The following is a 23,646-nucleotide window of genomic DNA, read 5'->3' as shown; positions in this document are numbered from 1 at the left end:
GGTGTCTATTGGCAACATAATAACGCCGTGGTCAGGATACAATATCCCATCCTAAGCAAATCGTCGGAACGCTCCTGCGAGAACATTATTTACTTTTATCGCGAAATTGCGAACGTAGTTTAGGGGCAATTTTATTACATTGTTGACTATATAGGAAATAATACCGCAAATGTAATTTAACACTTATGATTGTTCGTAACAAATAAATATTAATCTCTACCCTGTTATGGCACTTAATATTACAAATGCAAAAGTTTAGATGGATGGATGTTTGTTAGCCTTTGTAGCCAAAATGGCTGAACGGATGTGGATGAAATTTGGCACAGATGCAAAGATACACAGGCTACTTTGTGATGTTTTTTTTAATTCTATACAGGGAGATTCGCAGCAAAAGCTAGTTAAACATAAATAAATACGTGTAATTATGTCTCCACTAAACCAATAACTTTATAAATACAGTTGTTTTAGTTCGTTTGCTCTTTAAATGATGTAGACATTAAATTAGAGTTCCACGGTGCAGTGAGCACGAAGCACGGTTGGGTTACACAAGCCTAAAGGACGACTGCCAGCTGCTAACTAGCAGATGTTAAGGAAATGCACTGTATAATTATGCAACCGCGACTTATTACCGACTTATAAACGAAACAATTAAATTCCGTTTAGTATTTTATTAGTAGCTTTCACTCGTTCTTTTGCCCGCGCGGAATACGTACGTATAGGTCGAATTTCACCGAGATCCGTTTAGCAGTTTAGGCTGCAAAGATCCATCCATCCAAACTTTCGCATTTATAATATTAGTAAGACAACTAGAGTCGTAAGAAAAATAACAGAAATGTTTTTGCCCTACAGAAGGGTAATGTATATGGTATTTCAGCGGGAATGATTATAATGCTTTGTGTATTCAATTATAATCTGTACTTTAATTGGGTCAACAGATTTAAGGCAGTTATGTTATCTGATTTTAGGTGCGAGGTATTTATTGATTTTTCAAATTAACTTCTGAGTAAGTACTAATAAAATTTATATGGTCTAACAGATGAATAAGGGCGTAATTAACAAGATCTTCACCAAACAGCTCTTGATAATAAGGTTGGTTTTTTAGAGCAAGGGTATGAAGATGAGTTAAAGTGCGACAAACGTGATTTTTGGAGTGTTTGGGTCTTGGTGAAGCTTTGATCAGTTGCTCTACTTCATAGGGACCACTCGCGGAAACTTTCACGGGACGCTGCCTCGTTTGTGAAAAGCCAATGAGTATCGCTGGATGCGGCATTTCTTTAAGAATCAAAGTTTTTTGGGATCGCATAATGATGGTCATTAGGTCCGTCCCTTGTCAGTAATACGCTTGAAGTTTTTTGGGAAATATGAAAGTGTTTTTTTTTTGGTAAAATTTCTAAAACATATGTGTAGTTAAATGTTATAAATACAGTTGTTTTTTGCTACAAACATTAAAATACTACTACAAAATCTTCCGGAAATTATTTCAAGAGTCTCTTAATAAGTAAAACTCAATAAAGTAACATATACGGTATGACGTTATCAATTTCAGTCTATCGGTTTACGAGCAGTTTAAGTGTACATATTATGTATGTCTTTTAAGAGATATATAATTGTGAGAAAAAGAATTTCTGTAGCTTTATTCAAATGATGTTCGAGACGTTTACTGTGGGCTGGCATTTACGTAATCCCTTATGAAGAGAATTGTTATTCCCTTGGTACATTGACTCGATATCTGAATTCTAAAGCCAACGGTATTTAGATATTTGATTCTCGGAATACATTATTCATTATAATACGATAATAATAACTTTCATTAAATTATCTTCACTTTAATTACGAATTGTTAACCGGTCTTTGTAAATTAGTAAGAAATTTAATAAAGGTGTCCAAATTTCGAATTTGACAATACGAAGAAGTGAAAAGTGCTAAAACTCTTTCGTAAACATTACTCTTAAATAAATGTTTTCACAATAGTTTATTGATTTATTGTAGAATTTAGTTCTGTGAATTGTGTTATATTTTTATAGTTTGCGTATACATTAGAGTTTATTATTTACGATTGACATTGTGATCGTACATTCAAAGATACCGCAATGACCCACAAACTCTAGTGTACACGCGGAGAGCCCAATCAAAGTTACGAGCTATTTCCTTACCACATAAAAGCGTGATACTGATTTATAGCAATAGTACGTCCTCGTAAATAATACAATTCCACGATAGCCGACAATGCTCTGAAAATCGTATCAAAGATGCCGCATAGAATTTCGATCTCGGTCCCACTCGACATATGTTAAAATATCTTTACATATTGCGTGTAAAGGTTTCGGTGGATTTAGTCTATAGGCATATCTACGGTAAGTTATTTCATAAGAATTGCAAAAGTGAATGCGTGACGGACTAGATAATAAAATTCGTTTCTCCTCATACACGTATATAAAGACTTTCTGCAAGACCATGACTGAAATAATAAATTCTTGTACTTTTATTTAGCATGGCCGTTATTCTATTCCATTAGTTAGCATAAGTAATGTAACGTACAGCTTTTAATAAATTTTACTTTTGAATTTAAACATAAAAGTAATCTTCGGTCTCGCTTAATTAAGGAGTGAAAAGGACTGAATCTTTTAATAGAAGAATTGAAGTATATACAATACGCAACCGTATTAATAACTTTTCACAATACTGGGTGTTATTTTATAACAAAGTTAAATATGGTATACAAATGTTTCTTCATTTCGCAAATTTAAAGTTATGTTCGTAATGTTTTCTTGTAAGCGAAACTGTAACAACTTAAAGTAATAGGAAAGGTTAAACGGGAATGAATAAAGTTGGAGGTGGGTGAAGTTTCATTTGACAATTTAAAGTTTGTGGAAATAGTTAAGACTAAAGCGGGGGAGAAAATACAATACTAAAGGAATACTTTGACGGCAAAGGGGTTTGGAAAGCAATCCGATGGACACGACATCGTTGGCTCATTGTTAGTAGTTGCATAGAGTTAATGACTTAACCGAGTTCAGGAACATGCAAGTTGGAATGGTTCTAATTTTGTGCCGACCATGGGGCTAGCGTTACTACACTGCTAAGAACTTGCCTAAAACTTCAGAGGTAAGCTTAGTAATTAGTTAATTGAAAATAAAATAAGCTATAACAAATTTATAAGTATTAGAACTAGACTAGACGAGAAATATGTGTACAAGGTTAACAATCGTAATGTGTTTAATAAATGGATAGAGAATTAAAAGTCAGCAAACCAACCTTAAAATTTGGAAAAATCTTTAACAAGTCAAATAATAATTGATTCGTTTAAAGACAAAACGTGTGATAAATGTGTACAACTTGTTAAAATGGAGCCGTAGCACGCCAAAGTGGGGGGCAGTCTCGGGGGATACGTCTGCAAAGTTTGCAGTAGCGACAAGATGGATGGGGCGCCACTGTAGCCGCGTACCATCACTAACCAACTCAGTTACTGCCCAAACTGAGCGTGCCAAAGTTTCCTTTTTGCAATGTCCGTTGTGCTCCGGAGTAAATGTTCTATCGTTTACTTTCAGACAGACTATCGGTTATATTTGATATTAATTGTAAGAGAGGGAACACACCTTAGATTAAACTATGGCACAATTGTGTGTCTATTGTTTTGTAGCCAATTCAACTGTTTAGTTGTAAAAATTGAGAAGTGAGCGCACCTCCATATAAGCTCATAGGAATGAAACCGCGACTGAACATTGTGCGATAGATTAGTCAAAAGTACTTTTTAAGTATAGTCTGGAGACGTGATTTAATAAATTAATCTATTACCTCAGTGACTGTCAGCAAATCAAAAAGTAATCATATAAGATTACTCTTATAGTAATAAACTATTAAAAATATAGAGGTTATCGTCCATATGGTCCTAAAATTAATGTCCAACATATAAGTTGAACATAACGATGCAATAAAACCCCTTGACCCGAGGGATTACAATGTACAGGTTTTTTTTTTTATAACATAAGGTGGCAAACGAGCAAGCGGCCACCTGAATCCGCCAAAATGGTGAAGCGACCCCTGCCCATAGACATCCGCAATTACAGATGCGTTGCCTACCCGTGTCCAACAGAGGAGGAGACGCACATAAAGAGGATATTTCCCCTCCCTATGCCTCTCCTCCACCGTCAAATCCACTTCCCCTTCCCACCCTCTTCTTATAAGAAGAGGGTGGTAAAGAGAAAGGGACTTAAATTAGGCACAGGTATATAAATTATATTTTTATTTTACTTTCATAATTAGTTTCTTAACATGATATACAGACAAGCTTTGACAACCTTCTCTGTTCTCTTAAAGAAAATGATAAGGACTGCAATACATTTTTGTACAAATTTACCTATCGGAAGTGGAAAGATATGATACTTCAACTTGATAGCTACAACATATATCTGTTTCAAAAATCTCTTTGTTACAATTGATTATAAATCAAAACAATTCGTGTTAAGCATATTAATTAATAATAATACGTATAATAAAATGTTTCTTTTATACTGTAACCATCCATTAACAGGGAAAATAAATGTTATAAGATCGCGAAAGGTACCATCTGGCCTATAGGCTTGTTAAAAATGTTAAAGTAATTACGGCTATCGGGTCCGCACCTGCCCTCCCCCACCTCTCCCTACTTCCTTACCCCTCCCTCTGTGATAAGGAAAAATCTTTTCTACCTTTACCTTTTATTACTTTATTTATACTAAATGTATTAAGCTTACTCGTATATACTATAAGAGACTACTAATGGCCGGTTTCCCAGCTACGTTTTATGTTTTACTCCGTTGAAACACAGGTCAACCATACACTAATGAATCGCTAGGTAATGTCAAAATAAGTGGAAACTTTAGTAACCCAGCATAAAATAGTGAATATAATACAAAGTTGCTATATAAATTTTTATGATTCATAAGTTTTTGGAGAAGGGTAATGTTACGATCTGCTATGTATTGGACAACATTTACCATTATCAAACAAAAGAAACAATTACATTAAGTGAGTCGTGTAGAAGTCTTTGGGGATGCTCTTGTCATTTTTGCGCAGCTAAATTTATTAGAAAGCTAAAATAATGTGTTTAATGTAAAATTATCATTTTAATTTCAATGCTAAAGAATATGATTCTACAATATAAAAGAGAATCAGCTTAGCTTTTTAAACAAACCACTATACAGTTATTTTCGACTACAGCACGTTCGCTACGAACAATATCTCGTTTGCTGCCTGAAATTCATTTTTTTGGTACAAGAAAAGCATCGCTAAAGTGCTTGTTTGTTTTCCTTTCATATGCAAAAGTGTGTACACAAAAATCCTATGCTAATTATGTTTTAATTTTGGGTACATTACTTTGAGTTTCGTCTTTCCTTTTTGTTTATTCTTCTGACATTGGATTGGTTGTTCTTTCAGACCAATTAAGCTACTTACAGAAACAAACACACTCGTAAGCTTCGGCAGTCTCCAATACTATTTAATTAGAAGCAAACTTAGTATACTCATAAATTTAGAAGGCGTAAACATTAGTAATGGTGTGTAATACTTACTCGGCACCATTTTGTCCTCCCCTGTGCAACATGCCCGCGCGTGCCATCTCACGCCCACGCTCTGAAACAAAAAAACAGACGATCCATTAACGTCGAGACGTTCATGAGTTTTTCTCGCATCTTTACGTTCACTAAATACGGCTTATGAACCTCCTTTATTCGATATTAGAGAGGAGATACACCAAATTATACCGACCCCAATTTCCACCTAATTTTTCTCAATATAAATAATGCATTCTTTTCAACTAATTATTCCATTGTGTCCCCTTAAATTCAATTCGGTCTACCGGACTTTTATATCTTTAGAAATAAAGCGATTCTTTTTTATTGTAAGGTTCTTAATCGATTTCACGTTGAATTATGATTAAAATGAAATGGGAAGCTTGAATATGCGGCGGATTTCTTCTGTTCACTTAAAATCTTCAGTTAGTGAAAGTTCAATACAACGCAATACATTTATAAAATTCCTATCGCGAACAATATCCTTTCAAGGCCATACATCAATTAGCGCTGTCGTCTATCTGGGAGTTCGTAAGAAAGATGTAAAAGTATTTATTTAACAGTTTAATCAGCAATCAATTAAGCGAGAGGAAGAGAGCTTGATAAATTGGCCGTGGAAATTGTAGCGCCGCAGCGCTTTGCAGCTCCTAGTTAAACAACGACACGCCGCCATCCTTTTAAACGCGTCGCTAATTTATGAGAGACGTTTTTGAAACGATTCATTTCGTTGGTGGTTGCCAAAGAAAAACAATAAATATACATCTCTATGGGTGACTTCGTCTGGCTGTGCGGACATGAATATTTCACTTTTACAATTTATTATGAATTCTGGCGATCGGCGGCAGGCGGGCATGACGTTGGCGAATTGCGTACGGAAACATGTTCGTTAATGGGGGAGACGCATTTTTTTATGTTATCCAACAACCAGTGGATTGTATAAGATATTAAATGAAGGTAGTAACTATAATAGTAATGCTCTGCATATGATTTTGGAATACAATGGGTATTGAAATGTTAACTATATTAGGTAGTTCAACGCTCAAGTACAGATCCATTTACTGTATGGATGGCCAGTTTAAACCACGTTTAAAGCCAGTGTTCGTCTTTCATTCTAGTCTAATGTAAGTATGGATATCTTAATCTTTAAAATCTACTTTTTGTGATTGGTTAATGGAGGTTACGATGGTACAAAGTTACCAAAATATCAATAAAGAACATTACTATTTTGTTATATGAGCAAAAAGTAATTGTATAAACTAGTTGCAATTACTGTTCTAGAGAAAAGAAAAGGTAAGGGACTTCTACCTAAATAACAACATCAACAATGTAACTGAACTAATTGCAGTAATTAGCGCAAATGGCTATCAGTTAACGTGATTTGAGCAACAGATATGTGCGAAGTGCGTGCCACGTGCTGCTAATTGTACCAATAACAATAAACAAAGTTACTCAATAATCGTATTCCTGATGGGAGCTGTCGCATTAGCATAAACAAACATAACAATGATGTGGTGTGCATGCCTATAATTAACATAACGAGCGAGCTTTAACTGGATTACAAGCTTTATTAATCGCGAAAATTTAGCGCGACGCGTAATGGAGCGTCTTAGACTATTAAGAAAAGGACTAGACAAAGAACCTACGATGTTTTAAGTAAAATCTGCTACTTTTTACGCGCGTGATGTAATAAAGACAATCACACATGTGTAAATCATGCTGACACATACGTGCTTAGAAACGCATTCTTAAAAAACAAAATACATAAAACATGCACACGCATAATCTGTGGAACTCATTGTGCTTATTTGCCCGAGCAGAATGCGTGCGTTTGATTGATCCTGTCATTTCAAACTCAAAGTGGAAAGTCGATTCTTGGTCTGAGACACGCAATTCAGACATTATCCTGGCAGCACTTACGAACATATGTCACGACGCAATTTAATTGATTTACGATTTTTATACCGCAAATAAAATGTAACGTTACTTTGTGACGCTTAACGTTTTATGTGGATACTAAAGTTTGTTGTGATTGTTATTAAGACTTTTATTATCATGAGTATAGGTTAGGGTCTGTTTCTGTACAACGACATCTATGACTAAATAATCATACTATCATACTAATATTATAAATTGCGAAAGTTTAGATGGATGGATGTTTGTTAGAGTTTGTAGCCTAAACGGTTGAACGGATCTCAATGAAATTTGGCCTAGACATAGAGCATAGTCTGGAAGAACACATACGCTACACACTTTTTTTTTAATTCCACGCTGACGAAGTCGCCGGCGAAAGCTAGTATGTAATAGTTTACTAAACGATATATATAGTTACTAATCATTAAAAAACGGATATATGTAAATATTCCAAATTCAAGAAATTTAAACATAGTTAAAAACAAGCGACAAACGTGACATACACAATTTAACGTGTCTTAAGTGCTTATTTACGAGAACTACACAAGAAAAATTAAAATAAACATGTTAAAATATGTAACATCGAGGGCACGTTGAAATTATCATCGCTCTTACAGTGATTCTGTAAATGTACATCAAGAGGAAAGTCGTAAAGTACGCGCACGTCCTTACGCGGGGTGATATCGCTAAATCCCATGAAAGTGGGGAGGTTTCGGCGCGTAGTCTGCCTCCGTCGCTATGGCAACGCCATAAAATGCCTCCCAACTTGGCATGCGTAATAAAATAGAAAGTTGGTAATATTTTGTGCGTTAAACAGCATTGGCCCACAACATGTGGTGCACAGGATTAATAAAAGTCAATGGAATAAGTTTCATAATATAACCTTATTTATGAGGCGGTCAAATAAAATGCTACGCCCAGATTAACGAATAACACAAATATTATTGTATTAGTTACTTTATTGGTAGAAGTTTCTATCAATAAATTGTAAAATATTTCTATTCTCTTCCTGTTCTTTCATTTTATTGTCATAGTTACATATGAAATCAGTGTGGTGTAGTTTTTTTTATTGATTAGCTGTTCCCGTGCTGCTTCATTCGCGAGAAATTAATAAAAACTTAATTTGCTTACACTTGTTAAATACCCAATTGCAAATATGAAAATTCAAATCCACAAATGACAACGACGGTAATCTTGCTTCTTTGATGTTGGCAGCTTGTAGCTTATAGTCCCTTTCCCATATGAAGGTTTTTACCCCGATTTATTTACACACTAAGTTTAACAGCGTGAAAATGTATACCCTAATGCGTGTCATAAGGGTAGGTTTTTTTATTAATGAAGGAACTATTCAATGCTATGATTGCAGACATCCTACGTCACAATGTTTGTGTGTGTGTTTATGCTTTGTTATAATATTATAGATTGTTTTTTATTCGATCATTATTTAAATTTGCTCACCTGGACGTGCGATCCGGAGGTCGGTACAGTTGGTTAATAATTTGGCTCATTCCAGATACCTGTAACAAATTCACAGCTCAATTGCTGAAAGTAAATACTAAACAATAACATTGTTTGTTGTCCTATTAAACAACATTTAAATACCACAAATAACCTAAAGTTCAACACTTGTTATTTTTTTATATACACACTGTTAAAAAATAAAACAATTTTAAAACAATTCTGAAAGTTTGCGAATAATCAGTGTTGTGGAAAGTTTTAATATTTCATTCATCTTTCAACCGAATGAATACATTTTGTTTTATTATGCCGCGATAAAATAACATGAAAATATTCATTTCAAAGTTTATTACGTTCGTTTTACTGCGCAACAGTATTTTTTGTAATATTTGGCCCATATTGGTTGTAACTCAGTCACTTCAATCTTATTTATTGAGTGATAAATATTGATAGGTATTCAGTTATGATATCCTTTTACACGTCAATGAAATTCATTTGATGTCTTATATGTTATTTGAATAATAATTTCAATAACTTCTACAATAAAACTCTCCTTTCTAGTTAACCAATATAGCATTAATCAGTGCCACATGCACTTGTTTCAGAATACCACTTGTGATTCCGGGTAAGTGTCCGTTTAAAATTTTATTTCGTTACCTCTTTATAAATTTTATTTTGTCCATAATGGGGACAAGTGATGCGTTCGATCGCTTACCCCGCTAACACGAATCTCGATGGACAGGGTGACCCGTTTATTATCGCTTCACGGAGCAATCTTTAGAAGCCGGAACTAAACGGGTCAATACACTCAGCCAAGCATCTATAAAGTCAGGTCATTGGCAACCTTAAGCTGCGAAGAGTCAGCTCATATACCTAATGAGAGGCTCGAGTCTATCTTAATTAGGGTTGACAGGTTTTCAACTATGCTGGCCCTATGTGTATAACTGCAGATTTCACATACTTCAATCTACTTCGCAAATGTGTGTTTATCGTGATGTTTTCCCTCACATTAAGACTTAAAAAAATGGTACATGGCAGGAAATAAGCCCAAGACATCCTTATCAGTCTGGAACTAATCCGAAGTATTAGAATTCCTTTTGCGATAATTCTGCCTACCAAAAACACCTGTGGCTGCAATAAAAGCTTTATAACTTACGAATCATGCCGTGACGGATGTTACGAAATACCGATGTTTCGAGCCAATAAATCTCTCGCTAAAGGAAATTTACTTTATCTTTTCACTTGTTTTTTCGAAAGTTTCCGTATATTTTATCGTTTTTAATATTATACAGTAGAAATGGTAAAGAAAGAAAAGATTTACAAGTTTAATTTTAAAATATAGGACTCTATAACTGGCACAATTGTCACGTCAACATTTAAGAAGTTGTACAAAGAAAATAGAAGTGAAGCGAAGTACTAACAGTAATAAAATATTAAAGACGCTAAAATTATTACGCCGGCGCTACCGTCTGGCACAAAGGGAATGACAATTTCACTGCTTTAAATTGTTAAGTTATGATTGAGGATGGTAGCCGACGCAATGATTTACGGCGGGAAAAGGACAATGACATCTCTGGCGAATGTCGTGCAATACCAATTTAAATCAGACCCATCTATCGTTGTATCGCTATTTTTTAAAGAAGGGATAAAAAACGTATCGCAGGTAACAAACTTATTGAGAATTGAGAACAGTCTTTTGTTTTTGAGCATTTACTTGTTTTTGATTATATTAGATTAGTTATTAGTTTGTTTTGTAACTAGACTTCATACATAAAGTGCATTATTCGCAATATGTGATAAAATAACGGCAGCATTACCGTACGGGTGAACGAACGGACAATTTTATTACGTATGTTCGCATAACTAAATTACGCTGCACGTAATGCCTACGGAAAACTAAATAGCGGAAATATTAGTAAACGAGTACCGACAGCAAGCGATCGACCTCATAAATGAGGACGCTTTTGTCTAATTCGCGTTTATGCCTTATTTTTTTCTTCGTTAAACTTTTTTTGTTTTTTAAAACTTATCCGCTACTTTCTCTTGTCTATGATTAATTTCAATGTCTCAAATCTTAAATGAGTAAAAATGATTTAGATAGTGTATAGCCGTATTAACAGTTATTTATCAAAAGTTGCCATGGCATCGTCAATCAAAATTCATAATTGTGTTACAACGAACCAAACTCTATCTCACGTGGTACAGCTTGGCGTCGACGCCAGTGTGGCGCTGTGTGGTTGTGGCGCTCTGTGGCTGCGGCGTTGCCAGCCCGAACGACTAGCTGTCCTTGTTTTGGCGGCGCCGCCACACTTCTGGCGTCGCGCAGTCGCTTCCAAGTAAATTCGTGCGTATAAAGCACAACTATCTCATTCGCCCATTCGGCCGCCAGCTGCGATGCCAGTCGCGCGTCCCGTTTGTATCTTACTATCAAACTAAAATTTAAAATGGCGTTCGACACTGAAAGATTTATAGCCGAAATAGAAAGTAGACCTGCAATCTGGGATATATCTTCAGATGAATATACCAACCGCAATTTGAAGAAAAGAAGCTGGGAAGAAGTTGTACAAATATTTAGACAAAAGGACGGCATGACGAGACATGAAAAAAAATACATGGGTAAGTTTTTTTAATAACCCTATATTGTTATCTCAGTCATGACATTTTGCACAAATACCTTTGTAAAAGTATCACAATCGATCTTGGCTCTAAGAACATTGTTTACACCAGAACATTTTTATTTTTCAGAAGATGTATTACAAAAAAAGTGGAAAAGTATCCGTGGTTGCTTTATGAGGGAAATTGCGAGACAAAAAGCATTAAGGTTAGGAAATGGGGCTGGACCACGCAAAAGCGAATACATGTACTTTAAACAATTGAACTTTTTAAAAAAAGTTATGATCATAAAAAAAACCTTACATCCATCGCAAATAGAAGAGGAACATACTCAAAACACAGACATTAGTCAATCAAGACCACAACAACAGATTAAAGTTAACTCCGAGTCTGGCGATGATCCACTTCAAGAGTTCTTATATAAACCACTAGAACAAAGAGAGAGTTATGATTTTGCAGAACAAGACGAGGATAAGATGTTTTTACTATCACTAGTGTCTACACTAAAAAAAGTACCAGAACATAAAAAGATAGCGACAAAAATTAGAATGATGTCGTTGCTCGAAGAAGCAACACAGACCACCTCGCATGCCTATTATGAGTAGTTACAAAATATACAACGCAGAACTATCCGCCTATAACATTTACGAAACTACCATCCTAGTCATTCGACTTCGCGAGAAACCAACATTCCCCCTGTGCGGCCGCCATAAGAATCATTCGGACTCAACGCATCGACTACACCTACGATCAACCAAAAATGAAGTTACGAGTACTTGGCCAGTCTCTTATGTAAATAAAGTTTAATTATTACTAATCTTCATAAGTTATTACCTACTTATATTGTAGTTGCAAAGGTTTTGAGCAATCGTTTTTGTGGATCTAGTGAGCAATTATTCGATTACTTTTGGCATCACACGGACGCGAAGGGTAACGACAGAAGTTCTTTTGGTGTAGCTGCCACATTATTCTAATAAAGTGAAATAAAACATAGGATATTAGCATTACTTATGATCTACTGGGATGTTTAAAAAATAAAGCACATCTCAGATGAGGAGAAAATAATCTAAAGTTTAAAATCCTTTTTTTCTGTCTGTACCATAAGCATACGTAAAACTTTTCTCTGTCTATTTTAATTCGTTCTCATGAAACTTTTTAATGTATCCACGCGCAAACGGAACAAAAGTCCAAGCGTTTTCACTCGCTTGGTTGTCGACTTACAAAAATAAAGAACGCACATCAAAGGGATAGTGTTAACCTAAAGATGAAAAACTGCAATGTATTATAAACAAAAGGTTTCTTTAGTAGCAGCCGGTACAAATGGATTAGCATTTTCTTCTTGGTGGTCTTTCGTAGGTTTAGAATACAGGAATATGCGTATGACATCTGCTTGAATTATTTCTGATGAATACTTGTGAATATTTAAAAAATCTCTGTGTTTTTAAAGAGAATAACAATAATTAAAACATGTTTAAGTATTTTAACAGAGAAACCCTATTGACATTTAACACAAATGCTTGGTAGAAATGAATTACTGGAATGTTTACGCATGTGATATGCCTGACCTATTAATGTAATTGGACATGTAAATGAATATGTGGTAATATTGACGTTCATTAGTGTATCCTAAATAAGGATGAGGGAATTGCAGTGCAAATGTGACATAGTTATAGCAAGTCTGTAATCCTCTCAGCGCTCCACATCGTGTGCCCTAGTTAGCCGACAGCCGACAATGGAGAGAGCCATTAGAGTCGGTCATGTGTTAACAAGTTTAGTTGGTATTAGTTGACCTGATGGAGAAAAAAGGAAATGCAACATAGGAAACAGGTCGTGTACCGCGCCTCGGTGCGCGCGGACACCTCTGTTATTGTAGGGGAGGTATTGAATGCATATGAAACGTATAAAAGAGATACATTCATTGAAAACAAACGATTTTGAAAACAACATAATTATTTTCAAGTTACAATATGAATAATGTTTTAAGAAAGCTTACAATTATAAGGTTGTTTATGTTTGTCTTTATTGTATTTAGTGTGACATTAATAAAAAGTTTTTTAAGTAAATTGTGCAAGGTATTAAAATAAGATTAATTTTGTTAATTATGATTGCAATTATTTAATTATGTACCGATAATATTCGAAAATGTAATGAAAATTTTATCACGGATGTGGTTGGCGTGACGTCGACACGATACACGTATTTAATTATAAAAATTGTTATGTTAACGCCATGTTGGTTTACTGCTTTATTGCTATGCAGTATTGCACCTTATGTATTTCGAAAAATAGTTAACTACTTTTAGATGTTAAATTATACATTTTAAGCATACTATGACATATATATTCGGCGCATTTAACACCTTCTGTAGTTTTACACAGATTTTACAAGCTGCAACTTTTCGTTGTTATTATTGGGTCGTGGTATCAACACATGTTGAGCCACTTCCCCATTTTAATACCACTTTAAAGTCATGAAAAGTGTGTTGGAAGAAATAAAGTATGGCGTAACGTTCGGTTTTCACTGAAAAAACTTCTACACAAAGACGTATTGTCATCTCAGGTTTTTTCAGTGTGGATAAGAGAGACGACAATATCTTTGTGTGAATGTTGGCAGTGGAAACCGACGGTTAGTGCACGTTGTACGGGCCGTCTTTAGCCCGAGCTCGCCGCTCGTTTAATCACAATGGGGTTAATGCGCAGTGTTTTTGCTCCCAGTGAACTAATCACACTCAGCTCCGTACGTTAAGGATTTAAAATAATCTTGTTCTCGTAATTTACACGAGTGTGCTAACAATTAAAAAGTTCTAATTAATTTGAGATGGAAAAATAAATGCCCAATTATTATATAAGCTCTAAAGTGATTAAATAACATTTTAGTTGGGGCGTAATTTTAGAGCAAACCTGGACACCAATGATGCAGCGTTGATACACAAGAAATGCATAAAGCTTTGTTAATATCGTTAATTGTCTTAAACACATGTTAGGCCTTCGGGTGCTGCATTATCTTCACTTATGGTTAATCCTTACAGGTGGATTTCCATTAACTGTCCTATATAACAATTGTTTATCTCAATCTGATAAGAAACCTATAAGAAATTCAGTTATATCATATCTAATATATAACCATGTGTAAATTACTTATAATAATAGCTGCTGTTTACTTCAGAAACTTCTATAATGTAATTGACTAACTAAAACATAAATTATAAGCGCGCTGTCAACTCGTAAGCTCTCGAGATTGTCCCCGGCTTTTAAAATCCTACGGGACAACTGCTATCTCAGTCCCGACGTAGGATCTAAGTGTCGCTGAAGAAATTTCAATAAAATGCCAACTAATCTGTTTCAAACTAATTTAATTTGAAGCCGACACTTTACCATCAGATTGTACTTTGTATTTTTAATATTAAAAGTTACAATAAAGTTTTTTAGCATGTTTTAAGAAATTATTTTTGTTTTTATAAGAACACGTTAATTACGACAAATATTGAAATGCAACGACCCTCGAAATGTTTTGAAAAGAAGACAAAACAGCAAAAAAAGAAACTATTATCTATTGGCTATTGGCTAATAAGTTAAAGGTTAAAGTTGAACTACTTAATGATAATAGAATATCATATTTGAACTAAAGCTCTTTCAAAGTAGCTTAGAAGTCGAACAAGCTGGCGCGTATAGTACGATCGAAATTTAATTCCTCTGAGAGACGTTAAAAGCTCATAAAAGCTTTTCGACTTGGAAATGCACGAAGTGAAATGTTGGTGAATTTTAATAATGAGCAGTGTTTAGGAAGAGGCGGTTGGAGGCTTGAGGCCTGAGCTCCTTATCGGCGTTCGGCCGTCGCCTGCACCGCCACCGCAATCAGATTTGCTGGCTCGCTGCCTCTCAACAGCCCGCAAATAAATATCGCAAACTTTACTCCTTGTGAAAGACACAACTTCATTTTAATAAATTCACGAACCAATTCTTATATAAATGTGAATTTTTTTATTTATTTAGAAAGCTCACTCAGTTGAAATGAATGAACACCAACATAGCAAAGTGCAAACAAAAGTGCACACTTTATTATGAACAATTGGAATGCTGTTACTCACCATCTGGTGTGATGTAGTGAACAAGCTTTAAAGCTTTGACAATCAGTTCTGAAACAAAACAAAAATACTATTTAAGTTTAGGTTAAAATAATGTATATTTTAAACTGTAAAAAGGACAGAGGATACCTGACTGTACCAAATATTTACACCTACAACACCAGTGACACTCTGCTGTGCGGTACGAGACTTATAAGTGAATAAACCAGGTTCTTAATGATCCCATGTAATACTTGTAATAAAAATTATATGTATTGCAAGCAGTTCATTGAATCTGGCATAGAATGTGCGGTTGTTGCATTATTTTCAAGATTAAAATCTTAAGCCACGGCAATACATGCCGTCATCTACATTTTTCCTTATTAAATTCTAATCTTAATAATATATGAGTACAACAGAGTTGCACGTTACACTGGTACAACGTGTTTGTAATTATTCATAAACATGTAACGCTTGGCGTCGAGGTACAATTAAAAATGTAGTAACAGTCTCCAGGTCAAATTTGACTGCTAACTCCCACGTATACTGCAAACGACATGTGTAAATCAGAATAAATGTAGACGACACTTTTTGGACGCAGGTTACAACTAACAAATGTTTAGTCAACTTTATTATATGCTACAAATAATGCCAATAGCTCCAATGGTGGAAAATAAAATTAAAATAGTCACTTAGATAGACTTGAATTGTTTGAGAACTTTATTGTAATTGATAGGATGCGATTACCTCTTACAAAGGTCTAGTAATTAAATCTGTTGAGTGCAAAATACAACCTCTTTGGCTGACAAGCAGTATGTATACAGCCAAAGAGGTTGCATACTGGCCACCAAGGCATTTATCAGGAAGTCAAGATGTGATCGAGATAGTTTTGAGTTTTTTGTATATACTTGTGTAAATAAGTTTTGAATAAAGATGTGTTATTTTGATAAAAGTGTTTTGTATTTTTGGCTGCCGCGCTGTCGCTAACAAGTTAAACAAAATCAATTGTACACAATTGATTTTTTTACAAATAATAAACCAGCTTGCCTATGTGAAATTATTCGGCTGCAAACATGTTTGTACAACCTGGGATTAATGTTTTTAGCAGATGGACGCCTAATTAGCAAATGAAAATGGAAACTCCGACGAACAATACAGTACATTGTTTACGAACGTACAGAAGCGTTGTTTGAAATACAAACGTTATCTCAGATTCGATTAAAGCGATTGAAGTATTTAATTTATTCATTACATTCATTACGTGTTATTTATTAACATTGTGATGTTATAATAATTTAAAGATAAGTTTAACTAGGATAAGTTTAATAAGTAAGAAACGAATACAATATAATATCCTATTAAATAAACTCTAAATCAAAGTATACACCGCAATATGCTGAGAACAGAGAAACCTATCCATCAAATTTAATAAATCCTCGATAGGCTCAACGTCGAAATGAAAATCAGCATATTGCTGAAATGATTTCGCGACGACACACACGTCCTCGCTTGCGGCGCAGTTGATTCGTAATGAGGCAGAGATACGGATACCTGACATGTATGAGTAGTATGTATTATAAGATTCACACTTTATAGCGGTTCGTGGAGAAAAAAAGGGAACGAACGAGCGACGGGATCAAAGTGATCATCGACGTCCATGGATATCCGCAAAATCAGAGGACCTGCAGTGTCGTTTTCGACCTTTGTTTAAGGGGTAGAGATGTTTGGTTGCGAACTCCTGTTTTTTCATGAGAGTACTAGGGTCTACTGCGAGTGGAGGAAAATGTGCAGAGAGATAACGCAGTTTTTTACGTCCCATTAATATCTGAAATATACGTCCCGTGCGAAAATCTGAGTTACCACAATGTTTGAATCGCATTATACCTACTTACAGACAGTACGTCGACACAGCCCCGTGTCGCATTTACAACGCTCTAAAGAACTGATACTTCATATGTCTGAGATGTTTTTCAAGAGAAACTCAAGAGACCAGGTAGTTTATTTTTTAGATTGCTTTAATTCAGACTTCTCAAAATTTATCAATAGGTAGTTTTTGTAATGTTTTTAGATTACGTAATAATGTAGACATTAGTTGGACGCCACGGTACTAATGATAATAGCAATATTTTATGTATAGAGTTAAATATTGTAACATAACATTTCAAGACACCCTGAAAGCGAGTCTACTTCATTACTGAAGTGAAAGTATCACTAATCTCGCTCAAATGGTACATCGAAAATGCTGTTAAAAAGCCCATTTTGGGATTCAAAGAAAGTTATTCGAGGGGCGGAGGTGGAAGTAGTATTGTACGGTCTGAGGAGACATCAAAAGGCCTGTATCAAAGAGGAGTGTCGCCTCATACAGGGAAATGCGTCGAGACGCCCCTCCCCTCCAATATTAGGAGGGTCTGATGTCTAATTTAAATTTCTCCGTCGATGTGCGACGAAAATACGCGTTATGCGCCATTATTGATTTTGTACGTGGCGACGTATTTGGTATTCCCCGATGTTTGCAGTGCACAATTAAATACATGCACAAATTATATGGTGTTTGTAATAAGTTAATTCAAGTCTCAATCACAGTCATTACTTTGAAATTAAAGGAATAAGTGTATTTAAATATTCCGATAATCATTTTAATGGTAACTTTAATGGCTGATCATTTAAAAATTAGCCTGCTAACTGATTCATATTACAATCTAAGGAAGATTACGAATCAAAATTTCAAAGACTTTGTCGTAATTTTACTTTAGACGTTAATGTTGCTGGGATCACTGTTCAATTAACATACATGAAAATACTAACATTCTCGTGAAACACTTGAGTCTCTTACTAGTAGCGAAAAAACATTTAAGGGTTTTATAAAGCGTGATCCAAGTACAGTAGCGACAGATTCACGTCAGCATTCTGTCGATTCTTAGACACGTTAGGTTGAAACGCGTTTTCGTAAATCAGCGAATTGTGAAAGTTTTTTTTTAATACATTTCATATTATTCCCAAACTGATAACAAATAAATACGAAGCTGTGATAAAATGTGATACAAGTATTTTTTTTTAATAAGTAGTGAATCAAAGTGGTTTCGTCTGTATTTAGTGACTAAGCTGTAAAAATGATTATTGCATAATCGACCTTTAGGTTTATTTACTTTAATGTTTCTTTTAAAATCAAAATGAATCTAATTATAAACAAAGAACATTAACTATGACCGGGGAAAACCAACATTCGCAAAAAAATGTAATGGAAGAATTTTGCTCGAAAGCATTCATGTACAAATATAAAAGAAATTAAACGATTAAAGCCTTAATGTAATTTGCTTAGAGTGTATATTCGTGTGGCTTATTAAATGTTGTATTTAGGTATCTATTTAAAGAGCATAAATGCGGGCCGTAACAGCTTTTTTTAATTAAATAGCTCATTGTGGGAATGAAAGCGCCATATCATTAAGTTACAACATACCTTACGTTAAGGCCTTTTATAAAATGTTAGTCAGCCTTTGCAGTTTTATGTATATCAGCAAATTTAGATTACACTAGCTTTCGCCCGCGACTCCGTTTGTGTGGAATTAAAAAACACAAAAGTGAGTAGCCTATGTGTTCTTCCTCCTCCTCTACACCTATACCAAATTTCATCAAAATCCGCTCAACCTACATTTACACGTTACACGTTTACACTACAAACGCTAACAAACATCCATCCATCCATCGTAACTTTCGCATTTATCATATTTATATGATATATGATTGCTAACATTTTTGGCGTATTCTCTTACTAAAAAAAACACTTCACCAAGTACATTTAGTAAAAAAAATGAATAAATTAATAGTCTGAAGTCTACTGGGAAAATAAATTTCAGTCGTCGAGTAATTCATTGTTAATAATAAATGTGCAATTTACGACAGGATCGTAACTTGAGCAAGTGGCAGTGACAAGTGGAGGCTAAATGTATCAATTAACGGCTCCCTTACGATCCAATGGAAGCTTGTAAAATATTAATAACCCGGAATATATTGATCACTATTCAACCTTTACCTTATAAAGATAGGTTAAATTGTATTATTGGGAATTAACATATCTTTTGTATTTTTGTTACAAGATTGTTACAAGATTAATAATCTGCATTTTATTTATTTATTTATTTAAATTAGGCCTATCAACATAATTACATGACATTCATTGATTTCTATTTAGTAATCCAAACACACGTGGCATCATGTAACTACAATTACAGATTGTAGTTACATGATGCCACGTGTGTTTGGCTTTTGTTTTAGAAAGATCAGGTATATGCAATAAAATACCAATTAGTAACAGTATACGAAACCGATGACTTTTGACTAAACTATCGCACAACTGTTTAGTCGCGTTATAGTTCCTATGAGATTATATGGAGGTGTGTACACTACTAGCTTTTAGTTGTGTTAAGCAGTTGAATTGGCTGCGAAACAATCGACAATCTAACAACAGTTCTGCGATATTTTAGTCAAAGTTGTGCGCCCGCTCTTAATGGATAGTTTTTTTTTTAATAATGGTATTGAATAAATACTGTGATCATTTTAGTAAATATTCGGATATGAAGCAAACTGTTCTCTGATTTCCCTTTTAAATCAGTTACAGTCCTTTTCGGAAGACGTCCTTTATGATTGACTATTCCCTGAAGGAATCTTCATAATTACACTGACCCTTCATAAATATTCTTATGTAATTAAATACTTCATAAAGCCATGGAAGTTTTTGAATTTTAATTTACGATACCACGGATAAAGAAAAACCAGAAAAATAAACAATTCAAACACATTTCACTGCTTACTTTATATTAACACTCCTTTTGTTACTTATAAAAGTTGTCTATAATACAATCGGATTATGTATCTAATACTTATAGTGTCAGATAAATAACCTTCTATCCCTTAGTGATAGTAAAAATACCTGAATCTTGTAATAAAACGATCGCAATAAAGGTAAATACTGAATCCAAGCCAACTACATTAAATTACACGCACCGTAAATGTTCTTGGGAATTCACATATCTCAGGTATATTCGAAAAATATAGTAGACTAAATGCCGCACTTAGGAGCATGGTTACTTAACTGAGACTTCGTTTTCACTTAATAATGGGATTTACTACTACAATATGAGTTAACAGTAGTAGAGCCCGCTTTAACATCTTCGCATGAATGGGCCGGCTCGCACGGTGTAATACCACGACCGCACAGAAAACAGGCGTAAAGTGGAAGCAATTCCGCGTTTCGTCTGATAAGTGTGGTACCGGAGGCCTAATTTTAGTCCATTTCCCTTTTCTTAAGAGAAATGATGGGAAGGAAAAGTGGATTTGACGGTGGAGACGCATAGGAAGGGGAAATATCCTCTTTATGAGCGTCTCCTCCTCCATCAATTTAGGGTAGGCAACGCGTCTGCAATTGCGGATGTTTTTGGGCAGCGGTCGCTTTCCATTTCGGTGGATTCAGGTGGCCGCTTGCAAAAGGTGGCAAACGAACCTTATATTATAAAAAAAGGAGTGTCAACAAAACCTGGCAAGGAACTCTCAAAAGTACTTGTAAAACTCTTTTAAAATAAATAAAATGGTTTTGCATAAATTTATGCGAAAATATCGTGAAAGTTTTAACTGATCGTTTTATTTAAACGTAAGAAAAGGAAATGGTTTAGTAACAAAGCTTCTTGATGTAGATCAGGCGAGTCGAACGAAAGTAACGCTCCTTTGTGAGAGCGGCGGGTGAAGCCGCGCTGGGAAACAATGCGAGTATTGTTCACTTGCAAATTGGATAAAGTCAACATACGTTCGGGAAGTATGTTTTATTGTGTGCTAAAATACTTTCCTATTCTGAGGTTATTTATTGTGAAAGCAAAAGTGATTCACGGATAGACTAAATTAGAAAATGAGTCAATTCCTTACATAGCTTTTTTTGTTTTTAAAATTGAAAGTATTGATCTTTAAATAGATAATGGATGTTACCGTAAGTGGTCAACTATCATATACTTAAAGTTCTACAACAACTAAGGCGTTAATTCAACCAAAGTATTCCACTAATGAAATCTATAAGCCCTGCTATAGTTAAAAAAATCAACATATTAATTTACCAAGCACTGATGCTTTCGAAAAAATGCATTCAATACAACCCTGCACATTTAATTTATTTATTTTATTTGCACTGTTCTCTGCGCTTGCATTCCGTTAATGGATTTATCAATTAACGCTAACTGCATATATATCAATTAAACAAAAAAATCTATGCAAGCGGCCATACGAGTGGAAACATACATATATACAAGCGGTGAGTGGCGTTAGTGGAACACTGGTTTAACATTTTTAATGCATCTGTGTATGAAATCTTATTTATTGAGGGTTTCACCTCTAGATTGTCTATGCATGTTAATAAATTGCTTTGTGTTGATGTAACAGTGCAGCGTCACCGCATTCATATCGTCGTTCACAATCGAACACGCTGTTAACGTATTGATTCAACAGCGGTTGTCCAGCGCCTAGCGCCCGCCTGACCTAGATACGACTTAGGTGACCTAATACAAAACCTTTGTGCACCTTTATACATCCTTTGTTTACATTCATATCAAAAATAGAAAGACCAGTTTGAAACAAATAGTATACTAACATAGTCAATTAAAGATTTTATTCGAATAGAATTAGTATTTTTAAGGAAACTTACATGACTTTTTAAATTTGTTACATTTTAATATAACAAAGCGGAAGACTACTAATTGAAAAGTTATAGACTAGTAGGTACTAGTTAAATCTGCCGACTGAAGTAGACACCAACACTAAACAGACACTTTAAAAACCATCAACACGGCTACAAATTCAAGCGGCAGTTTATGTAAATCTTATAAAGCTCAGAGAATTTATCGTCGATAAAAGCAAGGGATAGCATCGTTTTATCCCCGAAACATCGTGACGGGTGATTGGCAGGCCGTCTTAATCAGTAGCAGGTGGAGCGCCATCTAACGGCTAAATTTAGAGAATACCTTTCCTCCAGCCGGGTTTCGTTAAGTCAGACACGTAACTAAAGGAGTTTAATGACGATGTTCGTCGTTCATTAAATCGACGGTGCGAAAGCATTTTGTCACACGTCTCTGAAATGCTAATCGGTACCCGAGCACTCAATATGAGCCGTTGTAACTCTCCCCGCCCCCGCTAACCTGGTAGCCTTTTTCAACCCACGCCAGATTTACGAAATTAATTCCGCCTCGTTTGTTTACGTTTACTTTACCTTAGCGACCTTTTAATAGTTATAAGTCAGCAAACTTTTCCATGACATTTAATATTTCTGTTGTAATTTTTATTCTTTCTACATTTCATAACGTCTTTGTAAGCAATCTGAAAATTGTAATTAGTTATTATTTACTAAGATGGTTAACAACTACCCTAGACATATTTTTCTGCGAAATTATTAAAAACCTCTTGAACTAATATTATGATAATATTTTCCTTTCTCTAGAAAACAATACAGCCTTGTTTCTCGGGAATTTTATCCATAAACACGATGGAAATATTACGATGTAGTCTGTTTACGCTTTGTAAAAAATATCCCGAGAGAAACGTCTGCCTTGAAATTGTAATTTTCATAATCTTGGCATAATTTATTTGGTAAACATATAGCGATTGTGTCTATATGACAGCTACGGAGTAGAAAAAATAACATTGCTACTTTCAATATGCATTATTTTTTTTCCTTTTCGTAAAGGAATCGAATAAGAAATTAAATGGTATTTGATTTTAACATAAATTTCGCATAGAAGACTAACTATGATGTACAAACACTATCGCTATCTCTTTTCTTTTTAAAGAATGTGATAGGGATGCCAATACTCATGCAATATTGGTGTTACGACAGCGGAGATTGACTGTAAGCATACAGTGATATCACATAGAATTTCGTCGATTTAGGTATTACCATTAAACTTTTCTTATTTTTGTATATAGTCAACAATTCTAATTACAATGGACTATATTTATTATACTCCAGAGATACAAATTAAATAACAGCTCCTCTGGCGGCGAATACCCGAAACTAACACT

General features: G+C 34.8%; 2 protein-coding genes across 2 annotated transcripts in view; one reads left to right on the top strand and one right to left on the bottom strand.

Annotated features, from left to right (window-relative positions):
* LOC106099436 overlaps positions 1–23,646 on the bottom strand; it is a 121,037-nt gene that overhangs the window by 48,027 nt on the left and 49,364 nt on the right. The window contains exons 3-5 of the mRNA XM_013277994.1: positions 15,619–15,666; positions 8,919–8,977; positions 5,550–5,610 (exon numbers count right to left, since the gene is read on the bottom strand). Coding sequence (XP_013133448.1) covers positions 5,550–5,596 — 47 coding nt within the window. The 5' untranslated portion in view covers positions 5,597–5,610; positions 8,919–8,977; positions 15,619–15,666. The remainder of the gene's footprint in view (positions 1–5,549; positions 5,611–8,918; positions 8,978–15,618; positions 15,667–23,646) is intronic.
* On the top strand, positions 11,290–13,604 carry LOC106099621. Its single transcript, XM_013278212.1, has 2 exons — positions 11,290–11,534; positions 11,664–13,604. Exons 1-2 carry the CDS (start codon positions 11,363–11,365, stop codon positions 12,134–12,136), a joined length of 645 nt encoding a protein of 214 aa, XP_013133666.1. The 5' UTR covers positions 11,290–11,362; the 3' UTR covers positions 12,137–13,604.

The sequence above is a fragment of the Papilio polytes genome, unplaced genomic scaffold (assembly GCF_000836215.1).
Source record: "Papilio polytes unplaced genomic scaffold, Ppol_1.0 DF824102.1, whole genome shotgun sequence".
In the NCBI taxonomy this organism is placed as follows: Eukaryota; Metazoa; Arthropoda; class Insecta; order Lepidoptera; family Papilionidae; genus Papilio; species Papilio polytes.
Note: the sequence above shows the minus strand (reverse complement) of the source record. Positions and strands in the feature narration are given on the sequence as shown.

Bases quoted from the DNA above. Each gene is read 5' to 3' on its own strand.
- LOC106099621 (XM_013278212.1), top strand. From the start codon at position 11,363: ATGGCGTTCGACACTGAAAGATTTATAGCCGAAATAGAAAGTAGACCT. The intron at 11,535-11,663 runs GTAAGTTTTTTT...TTTATTTTTCAG, and splicing joins ACATGAAAAAAAATACATGG to AAGATGTATTACAAAAAAAG.